Source organism: Nerophis ophidion, linkage group LG26, assembly GCF_033978795.1.
Source record: "Nerophis ophidion isolate RoL-2023_Sa linkage group LG26, RoL_Noph_v1.0, whole genome shotgun sequence".
Classification (NCBI taxonomy): Eukaryota; Metazoa; Chordata; class Actinopteri; order Syngnathiformes; family Syngnathidae; genus Nerophis; species Nerophis ophidion.
Window position 1 is genome coordinate 14,985,215 of NC_084636.1, and position 19,007 is coordinate 15,004,221.

At 39.3% G+C, this 19,007-nt stretch overlaps 1 protein-coding gene across 3 annotated transcripts in view; it reads right to left on the reverse strand.

The window, feature by feature from the left end:
• tjp3 (tight junction protein 3) overlaps positions 1 to 19,007 on the reverse strand; it is a 58,772-nt gene that overhangs the window by 31,109 nt on the left and 8,656 nt on the right. The window contains exons 1-12 of one of the 3 annotated variants that reach the window (XM_061888552.1): positions 14,371 to 14,548; positions 8,913 to 8,969; positions 8,471 to 8,595; positions 8,281 to 8,383; positions 5,354 to 5,648; positions 2,923 to 3,026; positions 2,671 to 2,860; positions 2,524 to 2,599; positions 684 to 781; positions 508 to 598; positions 259 to 435; positions 71 to 177 (exon numbers count right to left, since the gene is read on the reverse strand). In XM_061888552.1, the coding sequence (XP_061744536.1) occupies positions 71 to 177; positions 259 to 435; positions 508 to 598; positions 684 to 781; positions 2,524 to 2,599; positions 2,671 to 2,860; positions 2,923 to 3,026; positions 5,354 to 5,648; positions 8,281 to 8,383; positions 8,471 to 8,595; positions 8,913 to 8,969; positions 14,371 to 14,397 (1,450 nt within the window). In that variant the 5' untranslated portion in view covers positions 14,398 to 14,548. Of the gene's footprint in view, positions 1 to 70; positions 178 to 258; positions 436 to 507; positions 599 to 683; positions 782 to 2,523; positions 2,600 to 2,670; positions 2,861 to 2,922; positions 3,027 to 5,353; positions 5,649 to 8,280; positions 8,384 to 8,470; positions 8,596 to 8,912; positions 8,970 to 9,054; positions 9,145 to 14,370; positions 14,549 to 19,007 lie in introns of those variants that run through there. The other 2 variants (XM_061888554.1, XM_061888553.1) reach the window with 2 other exon arrangements.

The following is a 19,007-nucleotide window of genomic DNA, read 5'->3' on the forward strand; positions in this document are numbered from 1 at the left end:
TTTCGTGTTGAAATCTTAATACATTATCAGAAGTAAACATTGAAAGATGAAGACTGTACTGTGTACAGACCTTGGCGTGGGACTCTGAGGGGAGAGTTAACTCTCCTTGGTGGTTCCTGGCGTACCAGGATAGGGGAATTTCTCAGGCTGGGCAGATCAGCAGGAAGAACAATGGGACTGAAGTGTGATAAGGAAGAAGAGGATGAATCATCAAGAAAAAAACAATTAAGACCACTCGATTTGAGGTTCAAAGCTTACTTGTATCTGTCATATCTAGGACTGTCTCTGTGTGCCGGGGGGGAGGCACTGCGGTCAGAGCCTGAATCTGACACAGGCTTGCGCGGTCGTGAGGAGGATGACGAAGGTCTAGGTAATGTCCAGTTGTGGGTGGGAGAGGATCTTGGGTTAGGCAGGATGGGCAGTCCAGACAAGCTTCTGCAGGGAAAAAAAGTGTGAATACCGGTATGTTACAAAAATAAGAGTCCAGTCATTTATTTGTATACTGACTTGTATTTGTCAGAGTGGTCCCTCGAATGCAGACTGTCCGTCCTCACAGGAGGCGGTGAGGCGCTGCGATCCGACTCTGATTCATAAGTAGCTGTAAGAAAGAACATTCAAAAACGTTTAAAAAGCATCAAAGTTACACCAGTCATGGTCTGATAGTAGAAGTCTACAGGTCTTACGTCTGCGAGATGCGTAGCTTCTTGGAGGTCGAGTCAAAGTGGAGCGTACCGGAGAAGAATCCCTAGATTTGAACACCATGGGAGGGTCAGCTCTGGTTCTGGTGTCAAACGGCGAGACATGAAAAAGTAGCGCAGATCAGCCATTAAGCAGATAAAACTAAGATCAAATAAGACTACTAACACTTTGATGATGCCTGACAGACACATATAGAGTCATGTATAATAAGAGCAAGGCCAACTTGCGTTCAGGTTCTAAATGATTGGTCAAAATGTACTAACATGACTACAGGGCGCCATGACAACTACCAACTTTAAGCTGATGCTATGTGTTTGTGGTGCTTCCTCAGTTTTTCAACATTTATAAATGCCCTGTTGGGCTGCTCCACCCGCAAGAATTGCGGGAAGCTTTGACATCGCTTTCCCCACAAGAAGACAATTATGGGAAGTGAAAGTTTGCAAACAACACTGCAGTGCCACCGATTACAGCGTCTTGTGCCTTGAAAACACACAACACAACGTTTACGTTGTGTTCAGGATATAACAGGCAGAAGCTAATACAAGTGATAACAGAAGAAATTAACAAATCACAGAGACGGTTTGACACACATACACACACATATACATATACACATATATATATATATATATATATATATATATATATATATATATATACACACATATATATATATATATATATATATATATATATACATATACACACACACACACATGTGTATATATATATTATATATATGTATATATATATATATATATATATATATGTGTATGCATATACAGTATATATATTTTTTTAATATATATGCATACACAGATATATACATACACACACATATATATATATATACACATATATATATATATACACACACACACACATATATATATAGATATATATATATACACATATATTTGCATAAACATGATATAAACGTATATATACACACATATATGTATAAACATATATATACATACATATACACACACGCACACACACTTCTGTAATTATCTGTATAAAAGCAAACATGCAGGAATGTATCTATTAAAAAAAAAAAAATATATATATATATATATATATATATATATAAAATATAAATACATATGTATAAACATATGCATAATCATACGCATATATATAAATAGATATACACACACATACATACATATATATTTCTTTAAGTATCTGTATAAAAGCGAAGGTGCAGAAATGTATATAGAAAAATATGTAAATAAAATCTATGTTATGCTATATTATGTTATACATACATACATACATAAATACATATGTATAAACATACACATATATACACAAATACACACACATGTATATATATATATATACATACATACATACACGCACACATATATATATATATATATATATATATATATATATATATATATATATATATATATATATATACACACATATATATATATATATACACACACTTACACACACACATTTCTTTAATTATCTGTATGAAAGCAAACGTGCAGGAATGTATCTATTAAAATATATGTATATATATATAATATAAATACATATGTATAAACATATGCATATTCATATGCATATATATACATAAATATACACACACATACATACATATATATTTCTTTAAGTAGCTATATAAAAGCGAAGGTGCAGGAATGTATATATAGAAATATGTATATAAAATATATATCAATATACTGTACATATAATACAAAAAATACATATTCATTTATAAAAATTGCAGACAGGAAGTTTCAAACTTGCACATATGACATCATACACTCCTTGGTGGAGGTCATTTATGGCTCGAAAAATGTGTACCTGTGCGTCCGTTTCTCTCTGGTGGGATGACGAGACGTTCTATTAGGAGGTGAGCGATCATCCAGGTCTGAAATGTCTGAAACCCCCACAAAGTGAGTGAAGTGATGTTCACATAACATGTCAGTCATGCCCTTGTGTCTTCCTCACCTTCCATCTCAGAACTACTGTGTCTGCGCCGGTCCTCCTCACTGTTGGGAGCGCTGTCTTCCACTTCAGGGATGCTGACCAGGAACTTACGGTTGTCTCTAAGGACCGTCATGGTTAGCCTGCCTCGGCTCTTCTCCACCAGGTGCTTGGTCTCCAGCAGCGATAGATTCTCTGTGGTCATGCCATTGATCTGTTTAGAAGTAGAGGGGCGGTTAAAAAATGGAGGTTAGTTTTGGGGGTTTGTTTTTGTACCTTCAGGATAAGGTCTCCTTCCTGCAGTGTGCCTTCTTTTGCAGCCAGGCCGGTTTCAGTCATGTGCTTGATAAAGATCTGACTGCCCAGCTTCAATCCGTACTCTGCAAAAAAAACATGCCACAATAGTGGAAATTAATTACAATTATTAAGTCTGTTAATGCTGTTGCAGTTTATTCTATATTTCAAAAGTTTAGACGGCTAAAAAAAATAACAAATCCTCACTGTATCACTGTAACTCTTTAATTTCTTCAACTAATATAAATGTTCGTTGTTTTTTTTGTCTTAATGTCAGTGTCAAATCGAACAATGATATTGTGCAAATGTTGCTTACTTTTTAAAATGATTAACTGTCAGACAACAGCATTTCTGCGAGATAAAAAAATCCAGGTAAATCTCTTCAAAAATTAATTGTGTGTGGAGGTAATCATGTATATTCTCTTTGAGCTTAAGTCTCACAAGATTTGCACACTTGAAGGTTTGAACCCTTGACTTGACATAACCACAAATCATGATTATATTTAAAAAATAAAAGTAATTTTAAATTTACTTTCCTGAAATATCTAAAAGTATTCATATTCTTTTCATTTCATATTATGCTGTCTCCAGTGCTGTTGTTTTTAGGTTAGAGTTTGTATCCAATCAGAATTCGGCTAGCTTATGTTGCCGTGCTGTACCAAATGTGCCCGGGGCCTTCAGAATCAACAATGCAGGCGTCTTTACACTGTAAGTGAACGGACACATTTGGTTGTTAGACAATAGTAAATCAGATCACAAGTTGTTGTCAGTAAGGCCTTCTAGCTGGCCTTACGCTGTGATAGGATACTCACTTGGGAGTCCCAAGTGAGTATCCAATCACAAGTTGCGAAAACAGGAAATGGCCCTGGAAGAATAAGAGTCATAGAAAAAGAGAGAGGGCAAAATGTTGATTAGGTGGCAGATAAATATTTGCAAGGCAATTTTAAAGAAGGAAACCTAAGAGAAACTACATCTTGTGAGACGAGGTCGGCCAACACCGGAAGCTATCCCAGCGGTGAAATGGTTTGCCCGCAACTTTCACACGACTATGACGGTACGACTCGCTTATACGGCGTCAAATCGGTGCTACAAATTGTGATGTCAAATATTTTATTTTTTAATTGTTTCATGTTTAATTTTTTTCATACAGTCTTCTAATTTTGACAGTACCATGTAAGGTATGTTTTAATTGCTGAAGCGGGTTTATTGAATGTTATATACGCCGAAAAATAGACAGTTTTGTACACTGTTGAGGGGATCGATGCGCAGTAGTGTGCCAGTGTGTTTCTGTATAGTATCTCCAGCCGTGTCCATGTGGTAACATAAAATACGGTATTTTGATAGGTGAAGTGGGACTAAGTAGGACATCACCGAAGGCCTAGGTGAGAAACATACAGCCCGCCACTGCGTTTTAGGCACATTTGGTCAGAATAATTGCCATACTTGCCAATCTTGAGGCCTTCGAATTAGGCAGAGGGGGGGAGGGGGGGACGTGGTTGGGTGTGTATTGTAGCGTCCCTGAAGAGTTAGTGTTGCAAGGGATTCTGGGTATTTGTTCTGTTGTGTATACGTTGTGTTACGGTGCGGATATTTTCCCGAAATGTGTTTGTCATTCTTGTTTGGTGTGCGTTCACAGTGTGCCGCATATTTGTAACAGTGTTAAAGTTGTTTATACGGCCACCCTCAGTGTGACCTGTACGGCTTTTGATTGTGTGTGTGTGTGTGTGTGTGTGTAAAAGGCTGGCACAGTGTTTGTAAGGAGGGAAACAGACTTGAAAACAGGTTGTAGAAGACGTTAAAGGCAGTAGGCACGCCCCCAATATTGTTGTCCGGGCAGAAATCGGGAGAAATTTGGGAAAATGATTGCCCCGGGAGGTTTTCGGCGGGGGCACTGAAATTCGTCAGTCTCTCGGGAAAATCGGGAGGGTTGGCAAGTATGATAATTGGTTTGAACTCTAATGGCATATGACATGCACTGGACGTTCCAATGTGTTTGTAATCTCTCTGAATGTTCCAAACTCCTCTTTCTTTGCCAGTGTGAGATAAAAAAAAAAGAAAAAAAAAAAAGAATTGCACAAGGCAACTGGACTCTTCTTGTTTGTCATCTGAACAACTTCTTCACTTCCAAATTTTAGCTGAGGAGCCTACCTATTTAAGCCTCTGGAAGGTGTGTTTGTTTGTGGTGGTCACAAGAGGGTTGTTGTTGCAGTTTTGGCTGTTCTGGTGAACAGCCCCCCTGCATGCCAATAGGCCTACTGTGACCACTCCCAGGGGAAACACACTCCAAGGCTTAAATGGGGAAAATCCACACAAACAATTTAAAAATAAAGAAGCATTTTGAAAGAAAGGTGAACTGTTTTAACAACAATGTTCCACTTGATGTAAAGATGGCTTAATGTTTTTCGCTTCTTACCGTCTGTGATTCTCTTTTTAACCAATGTGGTCTTGAGGGGTTTGTCAGGCACGTCAATCTGCGGTAGCCTCTTATACCCTGATGACATCAAGGGCACGTTGCCCCCATAGCCGTTACGTTCAGGTGAGGAGCTGCGTGCCCTGGGACGGTAGCGATGTCCGTCTCGATTGTCGCTGCCGTCCGAGTAGCGTCGCATTCTCCTCGGAGGGTCTGGATCCAACAAGTTGGAGTGTGAAACAGCCCGAGACGGCCTGGTTGTAGCGGGGATTTGGATCTTCCGTGGACGTTTTACTGTCTGGAGGGAGAACAGAGTGAGTCACACAGCTTTAGGCTTTCCCATATATTGTTGTTCACAATGTAAACAATGACCACCACGTGGAACTTATAAGAACAAATCGGAGGCACTTAAGAGGATAATGATTAAAACACATTTTTTGGGTACTTGGATAGTCTGAAAAAAACATGCCAACGCATTTCAGCCTGAAAGTGCCCTTGCACTGACGAAACTTTTCAGGCTGAAATGCAGGACTTTTCCCTTCACTATTTGTCTTATTTTTGTATATTCCGAAGAACCTTTATAGTAGACTTTAGATTTGTGTCTATTTATTTTGTCAACGTTGTAAGAGCACTATGCTGTTTTTAAGTCTCTCACAAGTTTTTTTTTAACTGAGCTCACGGGCCAACAATTAAATATCCCAAATGATGGAACCTTGAGGAACACTACTAGTATAACTACTACTACTACTAGTATATATATATATATATATATATACACACACATAGTATGTGCCCCGCTGCCTTGTGGGTTAATCTGGGAAGACAAAAGGCTAGGGGAGCACACCCTGAGAGAAAAGAAAGTGCTGGTAGGCGCACCATGGGCGGTCCTCCGACAGACCGGAGCTCCGGCAGCCTCCTGCAACTGTGAGGAGGTACCGGTTGTCCTGGGTTTCCCTTCCCATCGGATACAGCTCCCTACACCAAAGAAGTGACGTTGGAGTCTACGCATCTCCCTCGTCGTAAAAGACCTCAACGGCGTAGTGGGTGGATGATGGTTGCATAGCTGCTCCACAACGGTCACAAAGGCGGGAGAAGGCTGCAGCAAAGACGAACCCCCAATTGTCTTGGTCTCCATGCCATTGGACCCTGGCCTTCTCTTTGCCAAGGACAGTGTGGTGGCTGTCTGTGTACAAGTCTTTCTACTTTAAAAGATTACACGCACAGGCGTTCTCCTGAAGGCAGTCCCACCAACAGGAGGACAATCATACTCGTTTCGAGTGATCGCCCACGAAGACTAGTATAACTAAAAAAAAGTTCTACAAATGACTACTGACTGTATTCTAAATAAAAAAGCTACAGCTACACCTTACTTACATACATTACATTACGAAAAGAAAGGTCTCACTTATGTAAATCACAAGATTTGAACCCAGTGTTCTATGTTTACGAGCAAGGTTAAAATGTGAGTGCAAGGATCTGCCAATGTGTTAACAGTGGTCCGAGCTCCTCTATACAACAGGAGCACCTCATGCATTTAGGAATTTTCTGCAAAAATGTTAGTCTGCCAAGTTTTAAACTGAAGTCTGTGTAATATCTGGGCCTGTCAATTGAATAGCACTTGTTTAGAACCATTATTTGGATGATTTTGACAAATGATCCAGTTTACAGTATCCTAAAACACAAGTTAGCCACATATATATACATACATATTGTTTTTAACATGGCTGTGCAGCACTTTGGAAACGTTCTTGTTGTTTAAATGTGCTATATAGATAAAGTGGATTGGATTGGATTGATATACATATCCAAAAACAATATCTCAATATATGTTTTTATATTGATCGATATCTCAAATTATTGATACTTTTTATGACTTATTTCAACATGTCAATAAATACAGTAAGACAATTTCCAACTTACCAATGGTGCTAGTTACCAGTGAATAGAGTGTTTGGTAGCCATGTACGATGAACGCGGCTAAGGTAATAAAATAATCAAAGTGGATTTGAAGGGAGTTACAGATTCGAGACACTAGATAGTAGTAGTGTATAAACTATTGAACACTACTCAATAGTTTGGGAAGCAACTAATTAAACCCCCAATTTGGAAGTGTCAGGATGTTGCCGCACTGTCTGTATTAAAACCAACAAAACTGGGGACAAGTTTCTGTTATTGAGTTGATGTATCAAGATACCACAGTTTCTCTTTTCAGTCCATGCAGAGAATCCACGGCAAGACAGAAAGACGGTGCAACCACACTCGTGTAATGAGAGTAGCGTGCGTGTGTGTGTGTGTGCTCCTTTAAGAATGGCAGTGTGTAATGTTGGTGAGTGATGTCAGTGAGTGAGTGGAAGAGTGAGGAGAGCGAGCAGCAGCAGCAGTAGTAGAATTTACTGACTGGCGAATGTGTCCGGTTGCATGCTGCAGAAATATGAATAAAGTGACCAAATTGTCACGAATTAGTGGCCTCGTCATTCTGACCCGAAAGCAGAGCTTAGCAGGTAAAGTGAAGGGTGTTACCCCGGACGAAAACATCGGCCCTGGAGGGAACGTCTCCCCTGCGCTCCTCGACTACGGCCTGGGAGCACAACAGCAAGAAAGGTGTAACATTTGGTAGTTAATACTCTTACGTGATTGGCTGTTAACGTGTCCCTCAACATTGCTCAGTGACACTTCCTGTTACCTGTTTGCTTGGTTCCCAAAGGGCGAGTTACTGGATAAAACTAATGTTTCATAATTTCTGGTTTTTAAGACAAAAATATATAAATATATATCAAATATTTTATAGAAAGCATTTTATAATGATAACGATCATGTGTCAATCGCTATATTTATTGCTATCGTATTATCAGTCCAGCCCTACATGATAGATGACTCTAGAACTGTTTAAAAACATTATCTTGTTGGTTCCTTTCCTCCTCCATACTCACAATGTTTGCTGTCTTCTCTAAAGCCTTGAGGGTATGAATGGTGTAGTTGGAGTGGACGTTGTCCATGGGGATCCCATTGACCATGACAATTTGGTCTTTGTTGCTGCAAAAACAGCAACAAAAAATACATGTACAATTCTATTGTGCCCAGGCATTCATTGAAGCAAGGAATTAGTGGTTGCCAACTTACAACAGGCGACCCATGGCCGGTCCATTTGGCAGCACGTCGGACACTATCACAGCCGTATCACCGCTGTCCGGGTGAGGTTTGTCCTTGCCTCCTGATAAGGCAAAGCCAAAGCCGAATTTGGGATCCTGCCAACATGAGACAAACCGCTGAAGAATTAATGGGAAAACATGAGGGGAGAAATCATGCAGGTGGAGCCGGATGAGTGTGACAGAGAAAGCACATTCCAGTCGAGCTTGGTATGCGGTGCGACTACGTGTCGACTACTGTAGCAGGGTGTGCCGCTTTTAAATCCTGCTAGGTGCTAGGCTCGAGTCCTGCACAAAACTCTTGCAAAAGATACCCAAAACTGCCTTGTTGTGCCATTAACTACCTAAATGAACACTACGCCGTTATCCTGTCAGTTCTACAGCAACATTGTTGTATCATTAAACGAGGAACTCACTTTGTTGAGTGTTATTGTATGCTGCTCCCATATTGTTAAGTCCTCCATGCCTGGTTTCTGCAACAAAATACAAATACAAAAATTGGACAGTGATGAGTAACGACAAACATTTAGTATGGAAGACTTTACTGTAATGTCTTACAGGCAAGAGAAGCTGTACGAAAGTCTACAAGTAAACCTCAATGCCGCATGCGCTCACCTGTGTCAATCCGGATTGACTGGTATGGGGGAGGGGTCACCTGGTGTGTGTGTTTAACAATAAAAAAAAAAAAAAACACTCTTGCACTCTAATATTGACAAAAAAAACGGGCCTGTATTGTGCAACCACAGGACTACCTTAACTTACAAGCCTAATTGGTTCTGTGACAAAGCGTTTAAGTCAAAACACTTGTAAGACTTGTGAAAAAAAAAAAAAGTTTTCCAAGCCACCAAGGGATTCATATGCTCCATTTCTGGGCGGATCTTGCGTTGAAAATGCTAGAAAGTGTCAGTCTTCATAGCAAGCGATGCTATGGTCAAAGTTAGAATTGCCACAAAACACATTTTAAGATATGCCATCTAAAGTGGATAGTTCGTCACATATCATGTGTCAGGTAAACCGTGATGAATGGAGCCATAAGAATACCGTTCCTACTGTAAGTGTCCCAAAAATAAATACTTTTTATCCCATAAATATTGTCTGGGATAATTAATTTACTTAACTATAGTGTTTATATATTTAAGGCTCATTTTTACCCTTCTTGCAAAGTAGTCTTCATCTAAGATAGTCTTTTTTGCACAAATTATGGTTATTATTGTGCAATGTTTACAAAATGACGGAATATCCATCAATCAATCAAACCTTTCTGGTATGCGGTCAGGTTTAGGCCTGCCTCAGGGAAGAGGACGTCCCTGCCATGCACAGTCCACCACAGGCACCGGTGGAGGTGCGACAGGCCTAAGACCCAGCAGCAAGACCACCTTGCTGTAATTAAAATAAAGCACTTTTCATACATAAATGAAATATAACGCAAAGTGATTTACAAATACCCAGTGACCCATATCCCCCGTTATCACATACGTACGCAGGGGCACAAATGATTGCATGGCTGAGTACATAGGGGACATGTGAGTAAACACTATCACAGAAATAAATTCTACCAAGCAATTTTCCAACTTAAGAGCAAATTAAATATTTGAAATGCTGTAGTCCCAGGACCGGGCTCTGTCTGAAGTTTAAAATCCAACACTAGTCACTCAAAATGCTTGAAATAAAAATAGTTTTTCCTTTCGGAGGAAGTTATTTCGACGGTAAAAGACGTGGGACCATGCTTGTTTGTAAAGGAATCTGCAATACTTGGGCTGTGAATGGAGTTAGGAATCTTTGAATTCAGGGACTACAATTTCGATTATAAATGTATTATTTATGCATATTTAATTATTATATTGTATATTATTTATTATTTTGTATATTAATATTATTGTTGTTTCCCCCGATTGTAGCTGAGATAGGCGCCAGCGCCCCCCGCGACCCCGAAAGGGAATAAGCGGTAGAAAATGGATGGATGGATGGATGTTGTTTTATATCAGATACTTAATAATATGTACTTGCCTGCTGTTCCCCCAGTAGTAAACCTGCAGCTCAAAGACGTGTTGTCTATCTACTCATTCCTATCGATGGTTGAAAGTGTTGCCGCACTGTCTGGATATTATTCTCTGTCCCGACTTATTAATCAATTTACTAATTTCTCAGGGATGTCAAACTCGTTTTAATTGAGGGCCACATCGCATTAATGGCTGCCTTCAGAGGGCCACTTTTTAAAAATGTATTTAAATTATGCATAACCTGTCATAACAAAATAAAAAAAACATTTGACTGCATTGATATAAATGTGCACCAGTAATTACTTCCTATTATTACATTATTTCCTATAGACTTGATTATTTGATTTTTTCATTAATGGATACATTATATGTAAAGGTGACAAGCAAATATTCAACCGTTTATTTGGAATCTTTACTGACATATTTTTGTAAAACACAATATAATAATGTAATAATTGGCATGATTAGATAATAGAGTTTAAAAGATACACATTTTTTCTTGTCAAAATCGAAAAATTATTTGCATTTAGTAAAAAATAATAATAAATAAAAGTATTTTATCAACACACATTTTTTCCTAGGATTTCGCGGGCCACATACAATGACGTGGCGGGCCAGATCTGGCCCACGGGCCTTGAGTTTGACACCTGTGCCCTAGCTGGTTACTCTATGCTGTAACATGATTCCAGTTAGACTTCTGTTTAATTGTACTAAGCATTTATCATTTTGTTTTACTACTTTATATTCCAGCTAGCTTAGCCCCACGGCAACTATTGCTAGTCCTCCTTTGTGTTATTTATATTTGTGTTATAGGCAAGTGGTCCAGGATGGACCGCTTGCCTGTGTATCGGCTTGGGCTTGGGACATCCCTGCGCTGCTGATCCGCCTCCGCTTGGGATGGTTTCCTGCTGGCTCCGCTGTGAACGGGACTCTCGCTGCTGTGTTGGATCCGCTTTGGACTGGACTCCCGCGGCTGTGTGGGATCCATTATGGATTGAACTTTCACAGTATCATGTTAGACTCGCTCGACATCCATTGCTTTCATCCTCTCCAAGGTCTCATAGTCATCATTGTCACCGACGTCCCACTGGGTCATCATTGTCACCGACGTCCCACTGGGTCATCATTGTCACCGACGTCCCACTGGGTGTGAGTTTTCCTTGCCCTTAGGCCTACCGAGGATGTCGTAGTGGTTTGTGTAGCCCTTTGAGACACTAGTGATTTAGGGCTATATAGGTAAACATTGATTGATTGATTGAGTGTTTGTCTGCCCTAGTTCTGCATTTTTACCATACATAAATAATTGATATTTGGACGTTTGTCCATTGATTCAGAATTATCCACAATAAAATCAGGATGCATCGAAGAATCAAATATTTTTCCCCTTTAACAGCCTAAAATTTTGCAATGCTGGGACTGTGAAGACACACTTCTCCCAACTCACGATGAAAGCAATTGTCATGGTCTATGCGCACCTAATTCTGATTGCCGTGTATGTAAACGCGCACGGCGCACCAATATTTGGGTGGGTTTCTGTCTGAATGACACAGGTGAGGAAAACTGGCTCTACAGTTACGTCTTGGATGCGCACATTTTGCAGCCTCTCCTTATAAACAATACGCTAGACCAGGGGTCTGAAACCTATTGGCTGAGAGAACCGTGAAAGCCAAATATTTTAAAATGTATTTCCGTGAGGGCCATATAAACATTTATTGACACCGAATGCAACTAAATGCGTGCATTTGTAAGTAAAACTAACATTTTTAGACTATAATTAAACATTGTTATTCTGAAGCTAACCAATAATAAATAAAAACGCTTCTTATCATTAATGGAACTTCTCGAACAGGTTTGGTAGAAAACAGATGGATGGATTAAAATTAGAGATGTCCGATATTGTCCAACTCTTAATTACAGATTCTGATATAAACCGATACCGATATATACAGTCGTGGAATTAACACATTATTAAGCCTAATTTAGTTGTGATGCCCCGCTGGATGCATTAAACAATGCAACAGGGTTTTCCAAAATAAATCAACTCAAGTTATGGAAAAAATGCCAACATGGCACTGCCATATTATTTATTGAAGTCACAAAGTGCAGTATTTGTTTTAACATGCCTCAAAACAGCAGCTTGGATCTGGGACATGCTCTCCCGGAGAGAGCATGAGGAGGTTGAGGTGGGCGGGGTTGGGGTTGAGGTGGGGGGAGGGCTAGGGGGTGGCGGGGGTGTATATTGTAGCGTCCCGGAAGAGTTAGTGCTGCAAGGTGTTCTGGGTATTTGTTCTGTTGTGTTTATGTTGTGTTACGGTGCGGATGTTCTCCCGAAATGTGTTTGTCATTCTTGTTTGGTGTGGGTTCACAGTGTGGCGCATATTTGTAACAGTGTTAAAGTTGTTTATCCGGCCACCCTCAGTGTGACCTGTATGGCTGTTGACCAACAATGCCTTGCATTCACTTAAGTGTGTGAAAAGCCGTAGGTATTATGTGACTGGGCCGGCACGCAAAGGCAGTGCCTTTAAGGTTTATTGGCCCTCTGTACTTTTCCCTACATCCGTGTACACAGCGGTGTTTTAAAAAGTCATACATTTTACTTTTTGAAACTGATAACGATAAATTTGAAATCGATACGGATAATTTACGATATTACATTTTAAAGCATTTATCGGCCGATAATAACGGCAGTCCGATATTATCGGACATCTCTAATTAAAATGCATGAGAATGTTTTATATTTTGAACGTTTTTTTAACACTGTGATTATCAGCGGAATTATTCATTACTTATCGTGTCAAGCAATGTCAGCTAAAATTTCTCGGAGAGATGCAGTCATTATAAGTGCCACAGGTTCCCTACCCCTCCACTAGACTCTGGCGCTGTCATGCATTCATTTATTCGACTGTAGGTGTCAGTGAAAGTATACAAATGTGTGATTAACATGAATTGATTAACGTGGTCCCTGACTTAAACAAGTTGGAAAATGTATTCGGGTGTTACCATTTAGTGGTCAATTGTACGGAAAATGTACTGTACTGTGCAATCAACTAATACAAGTTTCACTCAATCAATCAATCAATCAATCAAAGGTTCTGCGTAAAAGGCACATGCAGGTGGATAAATGCCAGATCCAATGTTACGGAAAGCAGACTGTCTGTGTCAGCACGACATATATCACATTCCAGAAGGAACAAGTAAAGCCAGCTTTTTTAGAAGGACACATCGAGATTGAAGCTGGGAGTCGACTAATGTACGATAACACTGGTGGAACTACAACTGACATGACAGATGACAGCTGAGCTTTTGCTAGTGTAGACGTCTAAAAAGCACAAGTGTGTTGGTAGCTGGTAGCACAGTGTTGGTGTGCACAGTGGGAGTTAACAGTAGGCTATTTGCTCTCGTAAGTTAATGGTTAACCTAAGCATGTAAAAAAATGGCCTGACTGCTTGTACAGAAACTGGTGTGTTGTATTTTCAGTGTGTTGATTTAAAGTCGCAATAATGCACTTTTTCTTTTTCTTACATCTCTTGTTTTAATTATATTGTCGACAAATGCACTGTTTCTAAAGTGTGCTTTACAGAAAATATGCAAACTATTGTTAATCCATTTCATAACTCTCAGGGTAATAAACCTAACCTAAAAAAGTTGCAATGGCCAAAGAGACATGCTTAAATAAGGAAATAAAAGATAGCACACAGTCATGCCCTCATTTTGTAGTATTGAAAAACTTAGTCAGACACCTACACTAAAACAAAAATATATTTTCTAAATAACTTATTTTGTTAAAGGTCACTTTTAAGAAAGTATTTTGTACATATATTGATGGTTTCCGCGTCTTAACAGGTTATTTCGGACAGGGTTTTATTGCACTCACCAGTTGGTCTTTGAACCGTACTTCCATTTCCCACTGGGCTCTCCGAGCCTAACAACGACACTAACAACGCACAAGCAGCTGATCATATTCCAAGCGTCTGGAAACAAAACAATCCCACACGAGGAGGTGCACTCATCTTGCTCCAGCTGCTGTCCTCATGTCTGTTAGAAAAGTGATACTCCAGGAGGGGGAAAAAAAAAGAACGGTAATATGAGCAGAAGTGGCATTCCTCACCTGGGAGGCGCTCCTCCCTCTTAAATGCGCACTTTGCCCACTCACGCTGTGTGTGACTCTCTGATACACTCCATTAAACACACTAATGTATGTAATGACTGCAGGTCAAAGAGGAGTCAACACTAACTCGCTTGGGCCATCTTATACAAAAATTATTCGGTGGTGTTTTTTTTTTTTTTGTATCATCATTTCATTATACAGTCACGATCAAAAGTTTACACATAATGTCATGGCTGTCTTGAGTTTCCAATCATTTCTACAGGACTTATTTTTTTGTGATAGAGTGATTGGAGCACATACTTGTTGGTCACAAAAAATATTAGTGAAGTTTGGATCTTTTATGAATTTATTATGGGTCTACTGAAAATGTGACCAAATCTGCTGGGTCAGAAGTATACATACAGCAATGTTAATATTTGGTTACATGTTCACTGCAAAGAGGTGCTTTTGGTAGCCATCCACAAGCTTTTGGCAAGCTTCACGTTGAATTTTTGACCACTCCTCTTGACAAACTTTGTGCAGTTCAGAAAAATGTGTTGCTTTTCTGACATGAACTTGTTTCTTCAGCATTGTCCACACGTTTAAGTCAGGACGTTGGGAAGGCCATTCTAAAACCTTCATTCTAGCCTGATTTAGCCATTCCTTTACCACTTTTGACGTGTGTTTGGGGTCATTGTCCTGTTGGAACTCCCAACTGCGCCCAAGACCCAACCTCCGGGTTGTCCTGAAGAATTTGGAGGTAATTGTCCTTTTTTATTGTCCCATTTACTCTCTGTAAAGCATCAATTCCAATGGCAACAAAACAGGCCCGGAGCATAATGCTACCATCACCATGCTTGACAGTAGGGTGGTGTTCCTGGAATTAAAGGCCTCACCTTTTCTCTTCCAAACATATTGCCGGGTATTGTGGTCAAATAGATACACTTTTGTTTCATTTGACCACAGACCTTTCCTCCAGAAGGTTTGATCTTTGTCCATATGTTGGACAAAGATAACAAAGTTAAAGTACCAATGATTGTCACACACACTAGGTGTAGCAAAATTATTCTCTGCATTTGACCCATCCCCTTTGATCACCCCCTGAGAGGTAAGGGGAGCAGTGAGCAGCAGCGGTGGCCGCGCCCGGGAATCATTTTTGGTGATTTAACCCCCAATTCCAACCCTTAATGCTGAGTGCGAAGCAGGGAGGTAATGGGTCCCATTTTTCTAGTCTTTAATATGACTTGGCCGGGGTTTGAACTCAAAACATTCCAATCTCAGGCTAGTGGTTCTCAACCTTTTTTAGCAGTGTACCCCCTGTGAACATTTTTTTAATTCAAGTACCCCCTAACCAGAGCAAAGCATTTTTGGTTGAAAAAAAGAGATAAAAAAGTAAACAGTTTCTGATTTATTAAATTGTGTAACAGTGCAAAATATTGCTCATTTGTAGTGGTCTTTCTTGAAATATTTGGGAAAAAAAGATATAAAAATAACTAAAAACTTGTTGAAAAATAAACAAGTGATTCAATTATAAATAAAGATTTCTACACATAGAAGTAATCATCAACTTAAAGTGCCCTCTTTGGGGATTGTAATAGAGATCCATCTGGATTCATGAACTTAATTCTAAACATTTCTTCACAAAAAAAAGAAATCTTTAACATCAATATTTATGGAACATGTCCACAAACAATCTAGTTGTCAACACTGAATATTGCATTTCTTTTCACAGTTTATGAACTTATATTCATATTTTGTTGAAGGATTATTCAATAAATAAGGATTTTTAAATTACTGTTATTTTTAAAATATTATTGAAAAATCTCACGTACCCCTTGGCATACCTTCAAGTACCCCCAGGGGTACGCGTACCCCCATTTGAAAACCACTGCACTAGCCCACTGAGTAGGTGGTAGTGGTACATTTTCAGTAGACCCAAAATAAATCTATAAAAGAACCACACTTCATGAATGTTTTTTGTGACCAACAAGTATGTGCTCTAATCAAAGAGTTGTAGAAATTATTGGAAACTCAAGACAGCCATGACATTATGTTCTTTACAAGTGTAAGTAATCTTTTAACCACAACTGTAAATTACTATTTCAATCTTCTGCCCTTGTGCTGCAAAGGTGTAGAATGTAGGAACCAAATGGACAAACTCAACCTAAAATAAACAGAACAAAACAGATCGTTCGTTTCCTCTCCCAGTGCACATGCGCCATGGCCAATTATGTAATGTAAATAATAGGATTTTCCGATGGCGTTTTATGTTGCCGATTCGGATCATCGGTGAGATCAACCGATACCAATACCGGTCACATGTATTAACTGTAAATGTATTTACGATGAGTGCTACTGCCAGCTTAACAATATCAAAACAATATTTACCGTAAACTAAATTGTTGATTTGCAGTAAATCCTTTGGTTTTTGCCCTCATAGTCCTCCTGTGTCCAGGGAATGGTTGCCTGAGATTGTAAACAATAATTCAAGCCAGAACAAAATGATTGATAAAATAAAAATATCTATCCAAATCTAATCACTCTAGTATCAATCATATATTGATCCTACCCTTGGTATCAAAAACACCAATTTATGGATGGATTACGTGTCGTATACGAACTGACACACCAACAGTTTTTTATACTACATTACACCAAATTTTCCAGATCTATAAAACCACCAGTTTTTCCGAATTTTCCAGATTTTTAAAACCACCAGTTTTTCCCGTGCTTGGAACCCTGTGTCTGATAAAATGGTGTGGCTAATTTACGGTTTTCTCTTTTCTAAACGGCCATAATATTTTGTTTCAACAAATAGTTTTCCTAGAACACTGAAAAAGTGTGAAATTGTTTGTGCTCTGGCGCCATTTTTCAGACGAATTTGCTCACTGCAAGTGCTCAAGTGGAAAATGTACTTCCTGTTTCGTTCCCTTAACCAGAAGTATTTGTGCGCACCGTTTCTGCTCGAAAGGATTTTTCATTCATCACTCTAATTAAAACAAGTCATACTTACTAAACAGTCCCATATGTGATATCTGTAGTATGTTTTTAATGCACATTTGCACGTGGTAGTGAAATGTAACCATATAGTCATTGGCAATGGTGAATTCACAATCATTTTCATACATGTCATCGATCCATCCAACCATTTACGACTGCTTATTCCCTTTGGGGGTCACAGGGGCGCTGGTGCCTATCTCAGCTACAATCGGGCGGAAGGCGGTGTACACCCTGGACAAGTGGCCACATCATCGCAGGGCCAACACAGATAGACAGACAACATTCACACACACATTTACACACTAGGGCCAATTTAGTGTTGCCAATCAACCTATCCCCAGGTCAATGGCATTAGTTTTGCTTTGTTTCAGTTTTGTAAATTCACCAAAACGTCACAGTGGAGTTAACTCGTGGGTCCATGACAATTAATTATGTTTTGTTTGATCAGCCATTTTACTGCCTTCTAACAGGCACCGTTTGGCAACTATTAGGATATATAAATAAACATTCACAATATATTTTTAACCGGCATATTATATATATATATATATATATATATATGTGTGTCTGTGTTTATCTCATATAAATAACTATGCCATTGTCAAGACAAAAGTATAAAAAAAACAAAAAACATATAGAGTTTCGCTACCTAATCTACATGTTGATTTTGTTGTTACTTTGTTCATGCTTTTTTAAATGTAAGTAAAGTGCTGTAATTGTACATTTTGGTGTACACCGTGTGTGCTTGGTGTAAATTCCGGACTACATGCCGCTACTTTTTTTCTACGCTTTGAACCCTGCGGCTAATTAAATGGTGGGGCTAATTTACGTATTTTTCTTTGCTGACGGCCATAATGCAAATTATTTTTTTTAAAAACAAGCAGAGGCACTGAACAGGTGTGTTAATATTCGTGCTGTTGCACCATCTTTTGGACGAGTTTGCCGACTGCAGGAGCTGCAATGCCCTTCCATTTGTTGCTTTCCAATGGTTGTAGAAGTGGAGTTTTGCCTTCTAGCCGTCCATAGCGTTACTACTCCTATGGATTTTTTATTCAACACTCAAAGCAACGTTTGTAAATTTTACAATATAACAAAACCTGTTTATATTTACTATACAGTTACATGGGTGGTGTCCGTAGCAATGTTTTAATGCTTATTCTGTTGTCGTTATGTAATCAAGGGAGCGTAGTTAGCCTTGGCTAATATGATAACGGGCTTCACGGTGGCAGAGGGGTTAGTGCGTCTGCCTCACAATACGAAGGTCCTGCAGTCCTGGGTTCAAATCCAGGCTCGGTATCTTTCTGTGTGGAGTTTGCATGTTCTCCCCGTGAATGTGTGGGTTCCCTCCGGGTACTCCGGCTTCCTCCCACCTCCAAAGACATGCACCTGGGGATAGGTTGATTGGCAACACTAAATTGGCCCTA